Source organism: Salmo trutta, chromosome 23, assembly GCF_901001165.1.
Source record: "Salmo trutta chromosome 23, fSalTru1.1, whole genome shotgun sequence".
NCBI lineage: Eukaryota > Metazoa > Chordata > Actinopteri > Salmoniformes > Salmonidae > Salmo > Salmo trutta.
This window is the reverse complement of record NC_042979.1, coordinates 7,720,848-7,744,286: the sequence shown is the minus strand read 5'-3', so window position 1 is coordinate 7,744,286 and position 23,439 is coordinate 7,720,848. Positions and strand designations below refer to the sequence as shown.

Genomic DNA, 23,439 nt, shown 5'->3' with positions numbered 1-23,439 from the left:
GAAACAGCAGCGTGAGGAATTGACTCAGTGCAAAAAGACAACTAAAGCTTAATGCTATTTTTTTTGTTACAAGACGTGTTTCGTTAAAACCTATTTGTTTTTGTTACAAGCCGTGTTTCGTTAAAGCCTGTGTAAAGTTTCTTTGTTTCAATGTACCGGTAGGCACCTGCGGCTTATTTATGTGCGGCTTATTTATGTTCAAAATAATCTTTTTTTTTTTTAATTCAGTGGGTGCGGCTTATATTCAGGTGCGCTTAATAGTCTGGAAATTACGGTATAGCATCTGAGTGATAATGTGTAGAGATGATAATGGAGTCAGATTGATGAATGTAGTTCATTATTAAAACACAATTTGAACTCATCTACATGTGTGTGTTAGAAAGTTATACAACTCCTCTCACCACCCTGAGGCATATCAGTCTCTGCATCACTAGGCTCTTGTCTAGGCATTATCATTCACTGCCTTTACTCAAACACTAGCTGTAGATAAAAAGCAGTAGAGGAAACAAACCCAGGTGTACCGTTCTCTTTTTGTCCCTCACTTTCAGAAACAAACTCAGTCATTTCAGAGCTCTAGTCTTCCTCAATGTCTTATCATTCAGTGGTTGTTGCTCTCAGCTCCACACAGAATGCTCCAGTTAAAAATAGACTGTATATCAACTGTACCTCAGCGATATATATATATATATATATATATATATATATCCTGTGTCTACAACAGTGTTGTAAACAAACAGTAAGCACAAATTGACATGTTATGTGCTAGAGAATGTAGTCTAGCTGGTCTCATCAAGTAAAGTTACAAATAAACGGAATGCTTAACTCAAATTGAACTATGCACACACATACAATCTCGCCAACACACATAAAATCAAGTATAAAACTAAATAGGTAGAATTTCATAATTTCCCTAAAACAGTTTCTTTAAAACCCATGCAGCAGGTTTGTCTCGCACATTTCACAGACTTAGTTAAGGCAGCACTGCAGTCATCATGGCCCTTTTTTCAGAACGTTCGTCAAACATTTCTAAAACTAAAACTCTGGGTCTAGTGTTCGACAACTTACAGAACACTAGACCAGTGGGTAGCTGGCTGCCGTGGCGATGCCACAGTGGTTCTTCCTGTCTTTGGCAATGTAGATGTAGCCTTTGTCTCCCCACTTCTCGCTCCAGCTGAGGAAAAGACAAAACATGTTAGTCCCACAGTTCTAGTTAGCAGGAAATTATAGATTTACTGCTGCTTTAGAGAAATGTATGATTTAGACCATAGTATCAGGACAAGACCAACACTGTGTTCAAATAAAGGCAATGTAGAGAGGCATATTCCCCGATGAGGAAATTAACCAATCCCGTAGTGGTGACGTAACAAACAAAAAACATCCTAGGAAGATACTATGTACTGTACCTGTTCTTGACAATCCAGAATTTCTTGCCATCTACATCCTCTCCTTCGAAACCGTATCCCACCACCAGAACTCCATGGTCGAGCTGCTCACTGCTGCACTTCTCCTCATAGTAGATCCCTGCAGGGAGAGGACATAGTTAAATTAGTGGGCTAAGATGCTGGGTTTGCCTCAGTATGTAAAACCCCCTGATCTCAAACCTAATAGTTGGTTACTTAGCTAGTAACTAGTTAGCTACTAGTGAGCAAAACTGAAATATTGGTCACAATTTACTTCAAAGACAACACCATTTGTTCACGGTGAACAGGACAGTAGACCAGTACAGATCACTGCTACTCAAAAACAGTAGGTAGGGAATCCATTCCTTGCAAATAATGTTACACATAATTTAAGTTGCACCGCTAACTGCTACTCACCAGATTGGTAGAACTGGAAGGAGTTGTGGCTGGCATCAATGGCGACAGCGACGGGGCCGACAGACGCCACAGCCTTCATCAGAGCGTGTTCCTTGCCACTGGGGATGTCCACGAAGCCGGTTTCATTGACAGCATTGAACTCTGGTCGGTAGTTGCAAAGATCATCCTGAGTTACCAGAGAAGACCAACGGCCATGATTAGTAACAAACATATTCCAAATATTGAAGCAAGTCAGTCATTCTTGGAGACATAAATCCCACTGTAATGAAGTGGAAACTCACTTATTTTTCAAAGTTGAAGTTGTAAGTCATTCCAGATCTACAGCAAAAACTGCATGATCTGGTTTAACAGTTTAGCTTCCGCCCCTCTCCTCGCCCCACCCTGGGCTTGAATCAGGGACCCTCTGCACACATCAACAACTGACACCCACGAAGCATCGTTACCCATCGCGCCACAAAAGCCGAAGCCCTTGCAGAGCAAGGGGAACAACAACTTCAGGTCACAGAGCGAGTGACGTCACCCAATTGAAACGCTATAAGCGCGCACCACCGCTAACTAACTAGCCATTTCACATCAGTTACACTGGGACCAGGTTAAAAGAACAGGTCCTTACTTTTAATCAATGCATCTCCATACGCTATAATATTTGAATTCAGACTAATAGAACACAGTACCTTGCCCACATAGGGGTAGGATGCCTCTGTGTCCAGGCCGGCGTTGTCCTTTACATACTGGAAAGCCAGGTCCATGAGACCTCCATTACAGCCCTCGTTGCCCTGGGGTCTGGAGCAGTCCACCAGGTTCTGTTCACTCAGAGACACCAGATTGCCAGTCTTCCTGAATTCCTGGCCCTCTATGGCCCCGGTGGAACTGAACGACCAGCAAGACCCACATGAGCCCTGAGGGAGAGATTGTTAAACATCTTGTTACTTTTTCATGCCAGAACACACTGACATGTGCATATTACACAAGTAATAAAATATATATGTATATGCAATTTGCCACCTTATCTTCTGTATACTGTAAATTACAATCATGGTAAACAGCACACAAACAAGCCAGACAGTTCTCTGTAAGTAAAACCTTATTTAGGGACACAGCAGTGTGTGTGGATGAGTCATGACTCATGAGTGATTCAGGTCTCACCTGGTCCTTGATGGGAGTGACGTAACCCTTCTCTCTCCAGTCCACAGCTTTAGGGGCCTGCAGGTAACTGGGTTCCATGAACAGAGAGCCCTTGTACTTCCTCTCAGTCGTCTGCTTGTAGCCGTTCATGAGCTGCCCGAACTCTTCGTTGGTCTAGGGAGGAAGAAATCAGAACACGTTGAAACGTAATGTCTTCCCTGGCCAGATGTGGTTTGTAATTTACCATCTGAATGGGAAATCAATATTTTTGTGTCTTAGGACTTTTTTTAAAGTTGTGCACTTAGCCATAAATCCTGTGTGCATCTTTAAAAGATTATGAGTAAGTTTCAATTCCCTTCTCAGGATAACTATTCCATTCCTGCTTGATAGTTGAAGGAACCTAAACTGCGAGTCTGAATACATTCCTGCTTTCATTGTCAACGCTGACACCTGTGCCTGTGAAATATTTCATACTGTCTGGGCTTCAGCAAATCTATGGCATGAAAACAAAAAGATCCAGCTATAGCACACACACAGTATGGGAAAGAGCTGCTGAAAAGCACGTTCTGCTCCACAGTAAAATGTCTCAGCAACAGACTTGGACAGAAGCTCACTGGAACTGATATCGGCACCTCAAACGTTCTACTGCTTGAGTTCCTGTACCTCAGAAGATTAGCTCAAAAAGTACTGCAGGGTTCCTGGATATAAATATATACAGTACAGGCCCCCAGAATGACTACCGGCACCCATTTCATCCATGTCAAGCACTGCCAGCAAGGTGATTCTTCTTACCATGTCACCAAAGTGGTTCATGCCCAGACGGTAGGAGTGTTTTCCCATAGAGTGGTCCAGGTTGTGCATCTCAATCTTCTTCAGGTTCTTTTCCCAAACCATCCTCCGCCAGCCCTCCTCCCTCTGTAACAATGAGTGAAAAACAGTGACAAAATATACACTATCATATACTGTCCCAGAACTATGGGCACAATCCTTACAATTAATGATATACTGAATTAGGTTTAATTTACAGCTACATGTATACACCAATTGATCAATTTGAGCCCCTTGTTGAGAGCAGTGGAGGATGGTGGGAGGAGTCATAGGAGGACAGGCTCATTGTACTGGCTGTAATGGAATTAATGGAACTGAGTCAAACGTGGTTTCCAAATGTTTGATACCATTCCAATAATTCCAATCCAGCCTTTACAATAAGCCCATCCTCCTATAGCTCATCACACCAGCCTCCACTCGTTGGGAGCTTCTGAGGGGTTACTATGAAGATGTGCTCCTCTACTTGTGCTTAAACACCCACGTCATGGTAGTTCTTGCTGTGCCAGTTCTTCCACAAGTGCCAGTGGCCCTCCAACTGAGAGTCAAACATAGGGGCCGCATACACAGCACTCATACAGAGCACCAACACTGCCAAGTACAGGGACATCATGGTCAAACAGCTGTGGAGAGAGAGAGAGAGAGAGAGAGCAGAGCTCAGTCAGCCTTGTATTATTAGTGTAAAGAAGCTATATAGTATAAAATGTTGAATTTGTACCTTTGAAACAACGGCAGATCTTCAACGTTATATAAACACACACACCACAAAAAGTCTGGGCAGCACCTCCTACTGGAGAGTTGCTCTACAGCTATCAATCTGGTCTCCCATCCAGGGTTTTAACCAAGGCCAGCTCAGCTTTGACATGTCACTGACTACTACCAATGTGGTATCGTGTGAATGATTGAGAAATCTCAATAATAAAAAAAAGATATATTTTTAAAATTGCTGTTACTATCCAAGTCATTACAAAGGGTAGCTTTAACAGAGAAAATGAAATTTAACCATCCTTTATAAGTCCCAATAAATCACTTGTGAAGTCATTAAACTGCATGCTTTCCCAACGAGTAGTAGAGGGAGGTCCACACTATTACTCCAAGTTTACTTCCATATGATGGTTATTATATTCACCAACAATCACATAATTCATTTTACTGACACAAAAAGACTCCACCTTGTCTAGCGTATTTTGTGATGTCGACATTTGGAAAGTAAACTGAAAAATTGTTTCCATCAGGTGTGTCATTACTTTTATCCGACATGTACTTTACTTGCTATACCACCGTTGGATGGAAATGTGGTTTGTGAGAACAAATAAAAAAAGCTCCCTTCCAAACTACCCTCCGCTCGAAACAGCCGAGTCGACGCAAGGAAAAATATTAAACATTATATGGAACTAGGATACTACACTACCGGTATTCCAAATTATATAATTTGATATCAATTCCTTTATGTGATATCCAGAAATATTTGAGGAAATGTTTGGTAACAGCCGGCAGAAAAAGCAACATCAGAAACAGTAGACTAATGTTGTTTTTCTGTATCAATCAAATCAAAGAGCAAATGCCCCTGGTAAATGTCCATAACCCAAGATCCTAACACTGTACAAACAACATTATCAAAAGCCGTACTTACTTTTTCCCGTCAATTTGCAGTAGCAGGGTGATGATTTCTGCTGCTGTTGTTGTGTAGTCAGTGTACTAGACAAGACACTTTATACAGCCAGCTATATGTCCTATGGTGTATGTGGAAGGGTGGGGGGCTGGCTTGTGATTGGCTGAAAGGGGACCTTTAATCACACTGAGGGCCCGCTGAAAGATCATTTAAAAGATCTCAGGTCCCGCCCGGTGTAAATAGCCCAGCATGTGATTCCTGACCACGTGACCATTTCATCAACTCCCTAAAGATGAAACATCAAATTTTATTAAACATCTTTATTGAGTTCATTCGATTACTGGGAAACAAAATGGTAAAATATACATTGTAACATCGAATCAGTTTCCCTTAACATTTTTTCATTTTCTGTTACTTTGAAACAGTTCTCTCATCATGTGCTTGCGTGGAGGAGATGAGAGCATGGCACACTGATGCTCATACAGCAATGACAAAGAAATGACCAGAAAAAAAATGCTAAACATGTTCATTGAACAGTAATGACATAAATTTGGGAAGAAAGGTTACATATAGTCTAGTACCTGAAACTGAGTGGCCAACAACAAACGCCATAAATTTTCCTGCTCTGTGAAGCAAACAGCAGCTTCAGTGTTTGTTCAACCATGTCCTAATATGGTAGATTCAGATAATTGCCTGAAGTTGAGAGAATGAACAAATTAACCTACATATATCTAGCTAAAATAAGATTATCTGCATTCTTTAGATACTGATTCATTATTGTGTGGTAACCTGCTGTGTCAAGAAAGTTCTGATGGGCTTGTAAATAATGTATTTGTGTAAATAATCATTCCAATTTCATTTGAAAGGTGTCTTACAAGTCTTTCAGTGTTTTTCTACTTCTTCTGCACATTCTCCTTTTGTTTTCTTTTTAAACATTGATAATACATTTTAAACCCACTAAATCAAAACACACAGAAAACACACTAATCAATACATTGTTTCTAAACAATTGTGTAATGTCACTTTTGCCTTGTCAGCTTTAGGAATTTCTGCTTGTCAACCAAACATTCACACAGGAAGAAGGGGAGGGATTCTCTTATTGGGCAGCTGCTGAATCTGTGGTTACTGATAGGGCAGACACACACACACACACACACACACACACACACACACACACACACACACACACACACACACAGATACTGTCACGTCCTGACCAGCAGAGGGAGCAATTGTATTAGTTTTGGTCAGGACGTTGCAGGGTTTTTGTGTGTTAAGTGTTGTGTTGGTGATTGGACTCCCAATTGAAGGCAGGTGTGTTGAGTTGCCTTTGATTGGGAGTCCTATATAGTAGTGTGTGTTTTTCTTTGGGGTTGTGGGTAGTTGTTTTTGCACTGCGTTTGTTAGCCTGCAAAACTGTTCCTGTTGTCGTGAGTACTGTTTATTGTTTTCCCTGTGGATGCTTTGTGTGTTTTCATTAAAAGAATATGAGTATCCACATACCCGCTTCGATTTGGTCTATTCAACACGGCTACACCTGTGACAGAACTACCCACCACAAAAGGACCAAGCAGCGGAAGAGGAGGGAGCCACAGGAGAACAGCGTGGATGGATGGACTTGGCAGAAGGAGCGAAGATTCTGGGAGGACAAGTTAAGGGAGCTAAGGGAACCCGAGAGGCAGCCCCAATAATTTTTTTTGGGGGGGCACAAGGGCTGTTTGGCGGGGCGAGATTGGAGCCCCAGGCCAGCTCCCCGTACCCTTGTAGGGCAGAGACAGACTGGACAGGTCCCGTGCTTTGGGGTTGGGGCTGTGGGGAGGCCTGCGATTTTCAGGCCGGTAGGCACAGTACCAGCGCCCCGCATGTGCCAGGGTGAAGTAGGCATCAAGCCTGAAGGGGTGATGCCAACCCTGCACTCAAAACCGCCAGTGCGCCTCTACGGTCCGGTGTTTCCCGCTATACGCACTAGCATAGAGGTGCGTGTCTCCAGGCTGGCATGTCCGGTACCAGCCCCACGCATCAGGCGTCTAGTGCGTCAGCCCAGCCTCGCCAGTCAAGAGTCGCCAGAGCTGCCCGCCAGTCAAGAGTCACCAGAGCTGCCCGCCAGTCAAGAGTCGCCAGAGCTGCCCGCCAGTCAAGAGTCGCCAGAGCAGCCCGCCAGTCAAGAGTCGCCAGAGCAGCCCGCCAGTCAAGAGTCGCCAGAGCCGCCCGCCAGTCAAGAGTCGCCAGAGCCGCCCGCCAGTCAAAAGTCGCCAGAGCCGTCCGCCAGTCAAGAGTCGCCAGAGCCGCCCGCCAGTCAAGAGTCGCCAGAGCCGCCGGCCAGTCAAGAGTCGCCAGAGCCGCCGGCCAGTCAAGAGTCGCCAGAGCCGCCGGCAGGTCAAGAGTCGCCAGAGCCGCCGGCCAGTCAAGAGTCGCCAGAGCCGCCGGCCAGTCAAGAGTCGCCAGAGCCGCCGGCCAGTCAAGAGTCGCCAGAGCCGCCGGCCAGTCAAGAGTCGCCAGAGCCGCCGGCCAGTCAGGAGCCGCCAGAGCCGCCCGACTGCCCGGAGCCGCCAGAGCGGCCCGACTGCCCGGAGCCGCCAGAGCGGCCCGACTGCCCGGAGCCGCCAGAGCGGCCCGACTGCCCGGAGCCGCCAGAGCGGCCCGACTGCCCGGAGCCGCCAGAGCGGCGCGCCTGTCCTCCGGCCCAGCCCGAGGGGCCCGCCTGTCCTCCGGCCCAGCCCGAGCGGCCCGCCTGTCCTCCGGCCCAGCCCGAGCGGCCCGCCTGTCCTCCGGCCCAGCCCGAGCGGCCCGCCTGTCCTCCGGCCCAGCCCGAGCGGCCCGCCTGTCCTCCGATCCAGCCAGAGTTGTCCGTCTGCCAGGGTCAGCCTGAGTGGCCCGTCTGCCCGGCGCAGCTATCGGCGCCACCGAAGTGGGCGACGCCGAAGGTGGAGCGAGGTCCACGTCCCGCACCTGAGCCACCTCCAGGATAGGTGGGTTGGGGAGGGAGGGTGTAGCACAGTGCCGTCGTTGACGGCAGCCAGCCTCCCTTCCCTCCCTTATTGTTTAGGTGTTATTGTTTATGGGTTTTGTTGGGGTATTGGGGATTTGTTTTGTGTTTTCTTTTGTAAGGTGCATTCCGGGGTCTGCACCTTGAGGGGGGGGTACTGTCACGTCCTGACCAGCAGAGGGAGCAATTGTATTAGTTTTGGTCAGGACCCGGCAGGGGTTTTGTGTGTTAAGTGTTGTGTTGGTGATTGGACTCCCAATTGAAGGCAGGTGTGTTGAGTTGCCTTTGATTGGGAGTCCTATATAGTAGTGTGTGTTTTTCTTTGGGGTTGTGGGTAGTTGTTTTTGCACTGTGTTTGTTAGCCTGCAAAACTGTTCCTGTTGTCGTGAGAACTGTTTATTGTTTTCCCTGTGGATGCTTTGTGTGTTTTCATTAAAAGAATATGAGTATCCACATACCCGCTGCGATTTGGTCTATTCAACACGGCTACACCTGTGACAGATACCCTGTAGACATGTGGTTGGTTGAAATTATTCCTTGATTGGTATTGGTGTGTCTACAAAAACACTACAGGGAAATCAATGAATGGATGGGTATTGAATAATTCATTAGGTTTGTTTAAGATTTCCTAGTATTGATCGATCATACTAAGAAGTAAGTTTTGATAACAATGCAGTAATGTATCCGTGTAACTTCAAACTTTTGCTGACACTGATTACAATCTAACAGAAACAGATGCACTTACTCCACCTGTCAGACATGAATTGTACTGCAGGTAATGTAACAGTCATGACCATAGAGTTGAAAACAGTGCATTTGGAAAGTATTCAGACCCCTTAACTTTTTCCACATTTTGTTATGTTACAGCCTTATTCTAAAATTGATTATATCGGACTTTTTCCCCATCAACCTACACACAATAACCCATAATGACAAAGCAAAAACAGCTTTAGAGAAATGTTTGTAAATGCATTACAAATAAAAAACTGAAATATGACATTTACATAAGTATTCAAACCATTTACTCAGTACTTTGTAGAAGCCCCTATGGCAGTGATTACAGCCTCGAGCATTCAAACATTCATAGATGACCAGCAGGGTCAAACAATAATCACAGTGGTTGTATAGGGTGCAACAGGTCAGTACCTCAGGAGTAAATGTCAGTTGGCTTTTCATAGCCGAACATTCAGAGGTCGAGAGGTCGAGACAGCAGATTCACATTTTTTTCAGCTTCTCCTCTTCTTTCCCACTAGAGAGCGACTTCTAACGGTTAGTCAGCTCAGAAGTAGATCCCAGGCCTACCATGAACAGGAACACTGTACATTCACACACTATTTGCAAGTTTAGCCTACTCTGACAAATGATAACTTGACATAATGAAAGAGAACTAAAGGCAGGTAAACTTGTGTGTGGTAGAAAACCCTATGTTACCTTTAGACTTCTCTCTGTCAATTTCAACTAAATGGACTTTATTGGTTGTGTAGACAGATTTGCAGGTGTTCTAGCAGGTGGCGCGAAAGGCTTATGTTACTAGCTCCCGCAGTGCAGTAGAATGTCTAGCAAATACAATACAAATACACAAATAAATACAGAAATGACAGAACAAGTCCAATTAACCTGTTGGGGATAGGGGGCAGTATTTGCAAGGCCTGATAAAAAACGTACCCCATTTAATCTGGTTACTACTCCTGCCCAGTAACTAGAATATGCATATAATTGTTTGATTTGGATAGAAAATACCCTAAAGTTTCTAAAACTGTTTGAATGGTGTCTGTGAGTATAACAGAACTCATTTGGCAGGCAAGATCATCTCTAACCAAAACAGGGGATCTCTGGCATGAAGTGACATTTTCTAACGCTCCCATAGGCTCTCAGAAGGCCCTGGCTGAAAAACATTAGCGCATTTTGTAAGTGGTCGATCTGAGGACAATGAGACTGGAGGCGCGTGCACGAGCCGACACCATGTTTACTTTTTCTCTCTTTGAACGAAAACAACGACTCCCGGTCGGAATATTATCTATTTTTTACGAGAAAAATAGCATAAAAATTGATTTTAAACAGCGGTTGACATGCTTCGAAGTACGGTAATGGAATCTTTTTAATTTTTTTGTCACGAAACGCGTCGGGCGGGTCACCCTTCTTTACCCATTGGATAGTGTCTTGAATGCACGAACAAAACACCGCTATTTGGATATAACTATGGATTCTTTGGAACCAAACAAACATTTGTTATTGAAGTAGAAGTCCTGAGAGTACATTCTGACGAAGACAGCAAAGGTAATCAAACTTTTCTAATAGTAAATCGGAGTTTGGTGAGTACCACACTTGGTGGGTGTCAAAATAGCTAGCCTGTGATGGCCGGGCTAGCTACTCAGAATATTGCAAAATGTGCTTTCACCGAAAAGCTATTTTAAAATCGGACATAGCGAGTGCATAAAGGAGTTCTGTATCTATAATTGTTAAAATAATTGTTATGTTTTTTGTGAACGTTTATCGTGAGTAATTTAGTAAATTCACCGGAAGTTTGCGGGGGGAATGCTAGTCACATGCTAGTCACATGCTAATGTGAAAAGCTGGTTTTTTATATAAATATGAACTTGATTGAACAAAACATGCATGTATTGTATAACATAATGTCCTAGGATTGTCATCTGATGAAGATCATCAAAGGTTAGTGCTGCATTTAGCTGTGGTTTGGATTTATGTGACATTATATGCTAGCTTGAAAAATGGGTGTCTGATTATTTCTGGCTGGGTACTCTGCTGACATAATCTAATGTTTTGCTTTCGCTGTAAAGCCTTTTTGAAATCGGACAGTGTGGTTAGATAAAGGAGAGTCTTGTCTTTAAAATGGTGTAAAATAGTCATATGTTTGAAAAAAGGAAGTTTTTGTATTTTTGAGGAATTTGTAATTCACGCCACGCCCATCATTGGCTATTGGAGCAGGTGTTCCGCTAGCGGAACATCTAGATGTAAGAGGTTTAAAGTCATCCATACATCAATTGTCTTAAAATCATTTATTTACTAAACTAAATAATTCACAGAAAGCATACAAACAGTAGGTATCATTACAAAGCAATGGTAGAGGAATGTGCCCTAGTGGGCTAAACCGGCATGGCGGCTTGTTCAACAAAGGGTGATAAAGAGCAGCTGAAGAGGCACAACAGAGTTGATAAATATTAACAATTGATATGCTAATCCTTTGCACATGAACGCTCACTCATTCGGAAACAATTGCAATCAATATATATATTTACGGTCAGTGTGTCGTCGTGATCTTTGTTGGAGAGTTTCGTCCTCTCTCTCTCTCTCTCGGTTAGAATAGATCTTTCAAAGCAACATTCATTAATGTCGTTATAGAATGGATGTTTCGTTGGTCTTCGCGGTCAATGATACCGAATTTCTAGCTGCAGACTAGTAATTAATATCAAAGACTTGTTATTATTCTGTCGGTATCGATAGTCTAAAAGTTTAACCACGGTTAAAGTTCAGTAGAGGGATGTATGGTCAAACCTATTGGTCAACTCGTAATGGAGTGGAGGCCTGGTCTGAGAAAGAAATTCTGGGTGGGGGTTTATATACTGAATGTAGAAAAGGCTGTCACATGACGCCTTGTCCTGTCTGTGTCCCTGGGGGCGTGCCGATGACTTAGTTAAGCTTTGAACACAAATATAATTCTCTCACATTAACATCAGTACATAGTATCTCAACATATTCCAAATAGCTTTATCCTTATTAATACATTTTATACAACCATTTAGATGTAGTCCCATATCTGAGGCTATCATATAAACATTATTATGGTAATATGGCAATATTGTCTCTCACGAGTTTCATAAAATTGTACCAAGCAGACCAGTTCGTAGCTGGATTCTTCACCAATCTTTTATACCTTCTCCAGAACATAAATGTTGTTCGGTTCCCCCGTCCGGTGAGGTGGAAGAATTCCTTTGTCTCTCTATGAAACCATTCTGTCTCAAAACTGTGGCCTGTGAGGCAGGACATTCCCTTTGGAATTTACGACCGCCTTCTGACCACAGCAGCCTGGGTAGGGGGAGGTAGGTAGGGGGATGGTGCATAGAAAAGCCCTGGTGCAGAGGGAGGGGGTTCAACTGTGCTCGCTGTGCCCAGAGAGAGGACAACGTCAGGACAACACAAAACAAAGCAGGGCTCATGCCTTTAATGCAACTTTTTTCAAATCATCATTAGAGTTGGATCATGCAGCCTTAGAATGTACAAAACATCTAAACATATAGCCCAACGTTTGTATCACAACTACAGCTTTATAAATAACTCTAAATTAAGCATATAGGATGACCTGTTTCTTTGTTAACCACTCAACACAGAATAGCCGCACTCACTCAGAAATTGTTTGGAGAAACATCCTTCCTATTTTATTCAGCTATGTTCAATTGCATTCTTCATGCTATAAAATAATGCCAAAGAATTGTTAAAAATCTTGTCTGCTAAATGAACTAGTGTAGCTCACAGCCATTTGGCATAGCCAGATCAGGGACTAACATAAGGACACCTCAGAGTATGCTATTCTGTTCTTCTGAAATAGACTAGATTTTCTTCATATCATGTTTCTTTAGACCTGTCTAAAATAAATAATGGATTTATTGTGATGGTGTAGACAATATTACATGGATTTCTTTGACTGTTTAAAATGTATATGTTCCAAAGTTCTGCATCAGTGTCTTTTAGGCTATGCGTGGAAGCCAGGAGATGCTAAGTGTGTTTATGTTAATTAACGGTCAATTACCGTGAGACCGGCAATTATTTGCTTGACAATCACCGGCTGACAAAATTTCATGAACACCACAGCCCTAGTCATGACTCATGACAACTGGTGTGGCGGTAATACGGTCACGCAACAGCCCTAGTCGTGGTTGTGTGTTTTAGTCCCCTTCGTGTGTGCATTGAGCAGTGTGTTTCAGCTCGTGTTCATTTGAGAAGACTGGGCGGGTAGAGACAAGCTGTGAAACTCGGCCTCCTTTGAGTAGGTGTTTCCAAACTTTTGACTGGTACTGTATATACTGTATTCTCGAAATAGCTCATCCTAATTTAGCTCCTACTGTACATACTCTTTTCTTCCATAATATACTGTTCATGCACACCACATATTTATATTCTGACACATGCTCATGCTAATGCGTATATCTATTCAGGATTGTTAATTGGACTTGTTCTGTCATTTCTGTATTTCTTGGTGTATTTGTATTGTATTTGCTAGACATTCTACTGCATAGCGGGAGATAGTAACATAAGCCTTTCACGCCACCTGCTAGAACACCTGCAAATCTGTCTACACAACCAATAAAGTTTGATTTTATTTAGAGCAATATTATCCCTGTGTTTTTATTTCACACACCCTAGAGTCCATTTAGTTGAAACTGACAGAGAGAAGTCTAAAGGTAACATAGGTTTTTCTACCACACACAAGTTTACCTGCCTTTAGTTCTCTTTCATTAAGTCAAGTTATCATTTGTCAGAGTAGGCTAAACTTGTAATTAGTGTGTGAATGTACAGTGTTCCTGTTCATGGTAGGCCTGGGATCTACTTCTGAGCTGACTAACCGTTAGAAGTCGCTCTCTAGTGGGAAAGAAGAGGAGAAGCTGAAATATAAGTGAATCTGCTGTCTCGACCTCTCGACCTCTGAATGTTCGGCTATGAAAAGCCAACTGACATTTACTCCTGAGGTACTGACTTGTTGCACCCTATACAACCACTGTGATTATTATCTGACCCTGCTGGTCATCTATGAACGTTTGAATGCTCGAGGCTGTAATCACTGCCATAGGGGCTTCTACAAAGTACTAAGTAAATGGTCTGAATACTTATGTAACTGTGATATTTCAGTTTTTTATTTGTAATGCACTTACAAACATTTCTAAAGCTGTTTTTGCTTTGTCATTATGGGTTATTGTGTGTAGATTGATGAGGAAAAAATCCTTTATAATCAATTTTAGAATAAGGCTGTAACATAACAAAATGTGGAAAAAGTTAAGGGGTCTGAATACTTTCCAAATGCACTGTTTTCAACTCTGTATTCAACTCTATGGTCATGACTGTTACATTACCTGCAGTACAATTCATGTCTGACAGGTGGAGTAAGTGCATCTGTTTCTGTTAGATTGTAATCAGTGTCAGCAAAAGTTTGAAGTTACACGGATACATTACTGCATTGTTATAAAAACATACTTCTTAGTATGATTGATCAATACTAGGAAATCTTAAACAAACCTAATGAATTATTCAATACCCATCCATTCATTGATTTCCCTGTAGTGTTTTTGTAGACACACCAATACCAATCAAGGAATCATTTCAACCAACCACATGTCTACAGGGTGTGTGTGTCTCTGTGTGTCTCTCTGTGTGTGTGTGTGTGTGTGTGTGTGTCTGCCCTATCAGTAACCACAGATTCAGCAGCTGCCCTAGAAGAGAATCCCTCCCCTTCTTCCTGTGTGAATGTTTGGTTGACAAGCAGAAATTCCTAAAGCTGACAAGGCAAAAGTGACATTACACAAATGTTTAGAAACAATGTATTGATTAGTGTGTTGTCTGTGTGTTTTGATTTAGTGGAAAAGGAGAATGTGCAGAAGAGGTAGAAAAACACTGAAAGGCTTGTAAGACACCTTTCAAATGAAATTGGAATGATTATTTACACAAATACATTATTTACAAGCCCATCAGAACTTTCTTGACACAGCAGGTTACCACACAATAATGAATCAGTATCTAAAGAATGCAGATAATCTTATTTTAGCTACATATATGTAGGTTAATTTGTTCATTCTCTCAACTTCAGGCTATTATCTGAATCTATCATATTAGGACATGGTTGAACAAACACTGAAGCTGCTGTATGCTTCACAGAGCAGGAACATTTATGGCGTTTGTTGTTGGCCACTCAGTTTCAGGTACTAGACTATATGTAACCTTTCTTCCTATATTCATGTCATTATTGTTCAATGAACATGTTTAGCGTTTTTTTTCTGGTAATGTCTTTGTCATTGCTGTATGAGCATCAGTGTGCCATGCTCTCATCTCCTCCACGCAAGCACATGATGAGAGAACTGTTTCAAAGTAACAGAAAATGAAAAAATGTTAAGGGAAACTGATTCGATGTTACAATGTATCTTTTACCCTTTTGTTTCCCAGTAATCGAATAAACTCAACAAAGATGTTTAATAAAATTTGATGTTTCATCTTTAGGGAGTTGATGAAATGGTCACGTGGTCAGGAATCACATGCTGGGCTATTTACACCAGGCAGGACCTGAGATCTTTTAAATGATCTTTCAGCGGGCCCTCAGTGTGATTAAAGGTCCCCTTTCAGCCAATAACAAGCCAGCCCCCCACCCTTCCACATACACTATAGGACATATAGCTGGCTGTATAAAGTGTTGTGTCTAGTACACTGACTACACAACAACAGCAGCAGAAATCATCACCCTGCTACTGCAAATTGACGGGAAAAAGTAAGTACGACTTTTGATAATGTTGTTTGTACAGTGTTAGGATCTTGGGTTATGGACATTTACCAGGAGCATTTGCTCTTTGATTTGATTGATACAGAAAAACAACATTAGTCTACAGTTTCTGATGTTGCTTTTTCTGCCGGCTGTTACCAAACATTTCCTCAAATATTTCTGGATATCACATAAAGGAATTGATATCAAATTATATAATTTGGAATACCGGTAGTGTAGTATCCTAGTTCCATATAATGTTTAATATTTTTCCTTGCGTCGACTCGGCTGTGTCGAGCGGAGGGTAGTTTGGAAGGGGGCTTTTTTTATTTGTTCTCACAAACCACATTTCCATCCAACGGTGGTATAGCAAGTAAAGTACATGTCGGATAAAAGTAATGACACACCTGATGGAAACAATTTTTCAGTTTACTTTCCAAATGTCGACATCACAAAATACGCTAGACAAGGTGGAGTCTTTTTGTTTCAGTAAAATGAATTATGTGATTGTTGGTGAATATAATAACCATCATATGGAAGTAAACTTGGAGTAATAGTGTGGACCTCCCTCTACTACTCGTTGGGAAAGCATGCAGTTTAATAGGCTGCAGATTAAATCAATTATGATGAATTAACTTCACAGGATGGTGAAAGTGCAAGGTGATGTGTTTGTGAACCCTGGGATGAATTAAAACAATAGCTGTTGATGACTTCACAAGTGATTTATTGGCTTAAATATTACCATTGATGATATGACTTATACAGGATTGTTAAATTCCATTTTCTCTGTTAAAGCTACCCTTTGAAATGACTTGGATAGTAACAGCGATTAAAAATAAATAAAAAATGTATAAACTTTACTGAGATTTCTCAATCATTCACACGATACCACATTGGTAGTAGTCAGTGACATGTCAAAGCTAAGCGGGCCTTGGTTAAAACCCTGGATGGGAGACCAGATTGATAGCTGTAGAGCAACACTCCAGTAGGAGGTGCAGCCCAGACTTTTTGTTGTGTGTGTTTTTGTGTATATAACGTTGAAGATCTGCCATTGTTTCAAAGGTACAAATTCAACATTTTATATTATATAGCTTCTTTACACTGAAAATACAAGGCTGACTGAGCTCTGCTCTCTCTCTCTCTGTCTCTCTCTCTCTCTCTCTCTCTCTCTCTCCCCACAGCTGTTTGACCATGATGTCCCTGTACTTGGCAGTGTTGGTGCTCTGTATGAGTGCTGTGTATGCGGCCCCTATGTTTGACTCTCAGTTGGAGGGCCACTGGCACTTGTGGAAGAACTGGCACAGCAAGAACTACCATGAGGTGGGTGTTTAAACACAAGTGGAGGAGCACATCCTCATAGGAACCCCACAGTAGCTCCCAACGAGTTATTGTAAAGGCTGGATTGGAATTATTGGAATGGTATCAAACATTTGGAAACCACGTTTGACTCCGTTCCATTTATTCCATTACAGCCAGTACAATGAGCCTGTCCTCCTATGACTCCTCCCACCATCCTCCACTGCTCTCAACAAGGGGCTCAAATTGATCAACTGGTGCATACATGTAGCTGTAAATTACACCTAATGCAGTATATCATTAATTGCAAGGATTGTGCCCATAGTTCTGGGACAGTATATGATTGTGTATATTTTCTCACTGTTTTTCACTCATTGTTACAGAGCGAGGAGGGCTGGCGGAGGATGGTTTGGGAGAAGAACCTGAAGAAGATTGAGATGCACAACCTGGACCACTCTATGGGAAAACACTCCTACCGTCTGGGCATGAACCACTTTGGTGACATGGTAAGAAGAATCACCTTGCTGAGCAGTGCTTGACATCGATGAAATGGGTGCCGGTAGTCATTCTGGGGGCCGGTACTGTATATATTTATATCCAGGAACCCTGCAGGACTTTTGAGCTAATATTCGATGAGGTGCAGGAACTCAAGCAGTAGAAAGTTTCAGGTGCCGATATCAGTTCCAGTGAGCTTCTGTCCAAGTCTGTTGCTGAGACATTTTACTGTGGAGCAGGAGGTACTTTTCAGCAGCTCTTTCCCATACTGTGTATGTGCTATAGCTGGATCTTTTTGTTTTCATGCCATAGATTTGCTAAAGCACATAGTTTGAAATATTTCACAGGCACTTTGACAACACACACAGGTATCAGTGTTCACAATGAAAGCAGGAATGTATTCAGACTCGCAGTTTAGGTTTCTTTAACTATCAAGCAGGAATGGAATAGTTATCCTGAGAAGGGAATCTAAACATACTCCGTCTTAAAGATGCACACTAGATTCATGGTTCAGTGCACAACTTTTAAAACGGTCTTAAGACATAAAAAAAACTACATTTTATGCACGCCCCCATTCTCATCCCCCCCCCCCCTGCTGCAGTGGAGCAGGTTGAGAGCTTCCAGTTCCTTGGTGTCCACATCACCAACAAACTAACATGATCCAAGCACACTGAGACAGTTGTGAAGAAGGTACAACAAAACCTATTCCCCTTCAGGAGACTGAAAAGATTTGGCATGGGTCCTCAGATCCTCAAAAGGTTCTATATCTGCACCATCGAGAGCATCCTGACTGGTTGCATCACTGCCTGGTATGACAACTGCTCGGCCTCTGACCGCAAGGCACTACAGAGGGATATGCTAACGGCCCAGTACATCACTGGGGCCAAGCTTCCTGCCGTCCAGGACCTCTATACCAGGCAGTGTCAGAGGAAGGCCCTGAAATTGTCAGACTCCAGCCACCCTAGTCATAGACGGTTCTCTCTGCTATGGCAAGCGGTACCGGAGCGCCATGTCTAGGTCCAAGAGGCTTCTATCCGCAAGCCATAAGACTCCTGAACATCTCGTCAAATGGCTACCCAGACTATTTGCAGTGCCCCTCACCCTCTCTTTACACCACTGCTACACTCTGTTGTCATCTATGCATAGTCACTTTAATAACTCTACCTACATGTACATATGTTACGTGAATTAAGTTATCAATGTTCTTAAACCGAACTTCAATTTAAACTACTCAGCTTGTATACCAGAAGGTGTAAGGTTCCGGTTGAAATAAAGACTGAGGCCCAGCTAACAATGGTCAAAACGTTTATTTATGAGAGCTCTGAAATCCTTACAATGTACAAAGCCTTTTATATTAACACACACATTCCTTATCAACCTTGCCACCTGTCTTCTAATCTCCTGCCAACTAGCCGTTCCCAGGCCGTTGTATCTCTCCCTAACTTAGGGAGGCATCTTCTCCTGTTCCTTTCCCAAGGTCGTCTTATCAACTCTGCCCTGCTCATTTTGAAGTGTTAACAGTGCCTTACTCACACACAGTATTGGAACAGTTATTATAGCCTTATTTCAATAGGTTTTCTGAGTGAAATCATTTAGTCAAACCTTTAATGATATAATTTCCATTACAACATACTACCTCAAATAACCGATTGACTCTGTATCGGTACTCCCCTGTGTATAATCTCGCTGTTATTTCACTGCTGCGCTTTAATTACTTGTTACTTTTATCTCTTATCTTTTTTTTTTAAACTGCATTGTTGGTTAAGGGCTCTTAAGTAAGCATTTCACTGTAAGGTGAAAAATACCTGTTGTATTTGGCGCATGTGGCTAATAAAATTAGATTTCCCTTTCAGATGGTAAATTACAAACCACATCTGGCCAGGGAAAACATTACGTTTCAATGTGTTCTGATTTCTTCCTCCCTAGACCAACGAAGAGTTCGGGCAGCTGAACGGCTACAAGCAGACGACTGAGAGGAAGTACAAGGGCTCTCTGTTCATGGAACCCAGTTACCTGCAGGCCCCTAAAGCTGTGGACTGGAGAGAGAAGGGCTACGTCACTCCCGTCATGGACCAGGTGAGACCTGAATCACTCATGAGTCATGACTCATCGACACACTGCTGTGTCACTAAATAAATGCAGATCTTCCAGAGAACTGTCTGGCTCTTGTGTGCTATTTACCATGATTGTAATTTACAGTATACAGAAGATAAGGTGGCAAATTGCATATACATAGTTATTTCTGACATGAAATACTAACAAGATGTTTAACAATCTCTCCCTCAGGGCTCATGTGGGTCTTGCTGGGCGTTCAGTTCCACCGGGGCCATAGAGGGCCAGCTATTCAGGAAGACTGGCAATCTGGTGTCTCTGAGTGAACAGAACCTGGTGGACTGCTCCAGACCCCAGGGCAACAAGGGCTGTAATGGAGGTCTCATGGACCGGGCGTTCCAGTATGTAAAGGACAACGGTGGCCTGGACACAGAGGCATCCTACCCCTATTTGGGCAAGGTAAGGCCCTGTGTTCTAGTAGTCTGAATTCAAATATAATAGCGTATGAAGATGCATTTATTAAAAGTAAGGCCCTGTTCTTTTAGCCTAGTCCCAGATAATGCAGTTTGCTGTAGAACCAACTCCTATGGTTGTTATTTTGGAATGACTTTCAACTTAGAAATATAAATTACATCTTCCACTTCATTATAGTGGGATTTCAGTCTCCAAGATGACTGACTTGCTTGAATAATTGGAGTATGTTTTTTACTAATCATGGCCGTTGGTCTTATCTGGTTACTCAGGATGATTATCTTTGCCACTACCGACCAGAGTTCAGTGCTGTCAATGAAACCGGCTTCGTGGACATCCCCAGTGGCAAGGAGCACACTCTGATGAGTGCTGTGGCGTCTGTTGGCCCCATCTCTGTCGCCATCGATGGCAGCCACAAATCCTTCCAGTTCTACCAGTCTGGTGAGTAGCAATTAGCGGTGCAACTTAAATTATGTGTAACATTATTTGCAAGGATTGGATTCCCTACCTCCTATTTTTGGGTAGCAGTGATTTGTTCTAGTCTGTCCTTTTCACACTGTAGCTAAGATTTACAAATGGTATCATCTTTACAGTAAATTGTTTGTTACCAATATTTCAGTTTTGCCCTCTAGTAAATAGCTACACGCTAACTAGCTACCTAACGACCTTTAGCTTTGAGATCCAGTGGTTTTACATACTGAGGTAAACCCAGCATCTTAGCCCACTAATTTAACTATGTCCTCTCCCTGTAGGGATCTATTATGAGGAGAAGTGCAGCAGTAAGAAGCTTGACCATGGAGTTCTGGTGGTGGGATACGGTTTCGAAGGAGAGGATGTAGATGGCAAGAAATTCTGGATTGTCATGAACAGGTACAGTACATAGTACCTTCCTGGGATGTTTTTTGTTTGTTACATCACCACCACGGGATTGGTTAATTTCCTCATTGGGGAATATGCCTCTACATTGCCTTTATTTGAATACGGTGTTGGTCTTGTCCTGATACTATGGTCTAAGTCATACATTTCTCTAAAGTAGCAGTAAATCTAATCTCCTAACTGGGACTAACATGTTGTCTTTTCCTCAGCTGGAGCGAGAAGTGGGGAGACAAAGGCTACATCTACATTGCCAAAGACAAGATGAACCACTGTGGCATCGCCACGGCAGCCAGCTACCCACTGGTCTAGTGTTCTAGAACCTGGAGGTTCTAGTACACTAGAACTTAGTTTTAGAAATGTTTGAAAGTTCTGGAAAAAGGGTCATGATTACAGTGCTGCCTTAACTAAATCTGTGAAAGGTGCATGAACCCGCTGCTTGTGTTTAAAAGAAGCACATTTAGGGAATTTATGAATTTCTACCCATTTTTGTTTTATACTTTATTTTATGTCTATGCATGTTGAGTCAAGTGAATGTTACAGGTGTGACCTGTGTACGTTCTTAATTTCCTGTTTTTACACCTGTTTTGTACATCAGCAAAATAAACTTTTTTTAAATTGATTTGTGGGGCTACTTTGTGGTACTAATTGACTACATTTTTCTACGATGTAGCGCCAATTCATTGAATGTTGGTGGACAAGGGTTCTCTACACTATTCAGTGCTTGTTTCCTCAACTTAAATTGAGTGACCGGTGTTGCATTTTAGCAACCAGGAAATGACAGCTGTTAAGTTTAGTTTTTGCATATTTTAATTTTGTTTTTGAACACTGGCTTCAAACTGCTGAAAATATAATATTTTGGGTTATGGAAAATATATATTTCAGAGGTTTAGTTGAAACAATGGTTCTCTACACTACTTTGTCACAAACTGAAATTATTTGAACTGTTTGCATTTGAGCATCCATGAAATTGCCATAGCTATTTCTGCATAGTGCATCTTTTTACCCCAAAATGATTTTTTAGATAAAAACCGCTGCATTGGGCCTTTAAAATGCAGAATTCTTAACTGTTAGTGAAGTGTCTGTGTACTGTATTTGGTATGTTTAGCTGGTCCTAATTTAAATAATAGCCAGGCTGGAGTGAACAGACTGTGCAGTAATTTAAAACCTTAACCTTGTGCGGCCTACAGACAGTACTGTGCAGCCGTCTTCATCGACCTGGCCAAGGCTTTCGACTGTCAATCATTGTATTATCAGCAGACTCAACAGACTTGGTTTCTGACTGCCTCGCCTGGTTCACTAACTACTTCTCAGAGTTCAGTGTGTCAAATCAGAGGGCCTCTTGTCTGGACCTCGGTCTCTATGGGGGTACCACAGGGTTAAATTCTCGGGCTGACTCTTTTCTCTGTGTATATCAATGATGTCGCTCTTGCTGCGGGTGACTCTTTGATCCACCTCTACACAGACGACACCATTCTGTATACATCTACAAACAAGCTTCAACGCCATAAAACAATCTTTCTGTGGCCTCCAACTGCTCTTAAATGTTAGTAAAACAAAATGCATGCTCTTCAACCGATCACCAGCCTGACCGACTAGCATCACTACTCTGGACGGTTCTGACTTAGAATATGTGGACAACTATAAATACCTAGGTGTCTGGCTAGACTGTAGACTCTTCCAGACTCACATTAAGCATCTCCAATCCAAAGTTTAATCTAGAATTGGCTTCCTATTTCGCAACAAAGCCTCCTTCACTCATGCTGCCAAACATACCCTCGTAAAAATTACTATCCTACCGATCCTTGACTTTGGCGATGTCATTTACAAAATAGCCACCAATACTCCAACAAATTGGATGCAGTCTATCACGGTGCCATCCGTTATGTTACCAAAGCCCCATATACTACCCACCAATGCGACCTGTATGCTCTCGTTGGCTGGTCCTCACGACATATTTGTCGCCAAACCCACTAGCTCCAGGTCATCTATAGGTCTATAAGGTAAATCTCCACCATACTAACACCCACTCGTAGCACGCGCTCCAGCAGGTATATTTCACTGGTCATCCCCAAAGCCAACGTCTCCTTTGGCCGCCTTTCCTTCCAGTTCTCTGCTGCCAATGACTGGAACAAATTGCAAAAATCCCTGAAGTTGGAGACTTCTATCTCCCTCACTAACTTTAAGCGTCAACTGTCATAGCAGCTTACCGATAGCTGCAGCTGTACTCAGTCCATCTGTAAATAGCCCATCCAACTAACTACCTACCTCATCCCCATATTTATTTTAGTTTTTCTGCTCTTTTGCACACCAGTATTTATACTTGCACATCCTCATCTGCACATATATCACTCCAGTGTAAACTGCTAAAGTGTAATTACTTTGCCACTATTGGCCTATTTATTGCCTT

General features: G+C 42.5%; 2 protein-coding genes across 2 annotated transcripts; one reads left to right on the top strand and one right to left on the bottom strand.

Moving 5' to 3' along the window:
- Positions 1 to 320: 320 nt before the first annotated feature.
- LOC115159194 (cathepsin L1) lies at positions 321 to 5,512 on the bottom strand. Its single transcript, XM_029708671.1, has 8 exons — positions 5,401 to 5,512; positions 4,252 to 4,390; positions 3,735 to 3,857; positions 2,964 to 3,116; positions 2,492 to 2,716; positions 1,818 to 1,983; positions 1,404 to 1,521; positions 321 to 1,171 (listed from the first exon to the last, which is right to left on the bottom strand). Exons 2-8 carry the CDS (start codon positions 4,378 to 4,380, stop codon positions 1,072 to 1,074), a joined length of 1,014 nt encoding a protein of 337 aa, XP_029564531.1. The 5' UTR covers positions 4,381 to 4,390; positions 5,401 to 5,512; the 3' UTR covers positions 321 to 1,071.
- Positions 5,513 to 15,710: 10,198 nt separating this feature from the next.
- Positions 15,711 to 21,651, top strand: LOC115159193 (cathepsin L1). The gene is made up of 8 exons (XM_029708670.1): positions 15,711 to 15,851; positions 17,024 to 17,162; positions 17,522 to 17,644; positions 19,560 to 19,709; positions 19,920 to 20,144; positions 20,429 to 20,597; positions 20,909 to 21,026; positions 21,242 to 21,651. The coding sequence occupies exons 2-8, from the start codon at positions 17,034 to 17,036 to the stop codon at positions 21,339 to 21,341; spliced, it is 1,014 nt and encodes a 337-aa protein (XP_029564530.1). The 5' UTR covers positions 15,711 to 15,851; positions 17,024 to 17,033; the 3' UTR covers positions 21,342 to 21,651.
- The last annotated feature ends 1,788 nt before the right edge of the window (positions 21,652 to 23,439 follow it).

What these genes read in the sequence shown, in the direction of transcription:
- LOC115159194 (XM_029708671.1), bottom strand. Translation starts at nt 4,380, where the DNA reads ATGATGTCCCTGTACTTGGCAGTGTTGGTGCTCTGTATGAGTGCTGTG. An exon ending in TGAACCACTTTGGTGACATG is followed by an intron (nt 3,117 to 3,734) that starts GTAAGAAGAATC and finishes CTTCCTCCCTAG; the next exon opens with ACCAACGAAGAGTTCGGGCA. An exon ending in CCTACCCCTATGTGGGCAAG is followed by an intron (nt 1,984 to 2,491) that starts GTACTGTGTTCT and finishes CTGGTAACTCAG; the next exon opens with GATGATCTTTGCAACTACCG.
- LOC115159193 (XM_029708670.1), top strand. Translation starts at nt 17,034, where the DNA reads ATGATGTCCCTGTACTTGGCAGTGTTGGTGCTCTGTATGAGTGCTGTG. An exon ending in CTTCCAGTTCTACCAGTCTG is followed by an intron (nt 20,598 to 20,908) that starts GTGAGTAGCAAT and finishes CTCTCCCTGTAG; the next exon opens with GGATCTATTATGAGGAGAAG. An exon ending in TTCTGGATTGTCATGAACAG is followed by an intron (nt 21,027 to 21,241) that starts GTACAGTACATA and finishes TCTTTTCCTCAG; the next exon opens with CTGGAGCGAGAAGTGGGGAG.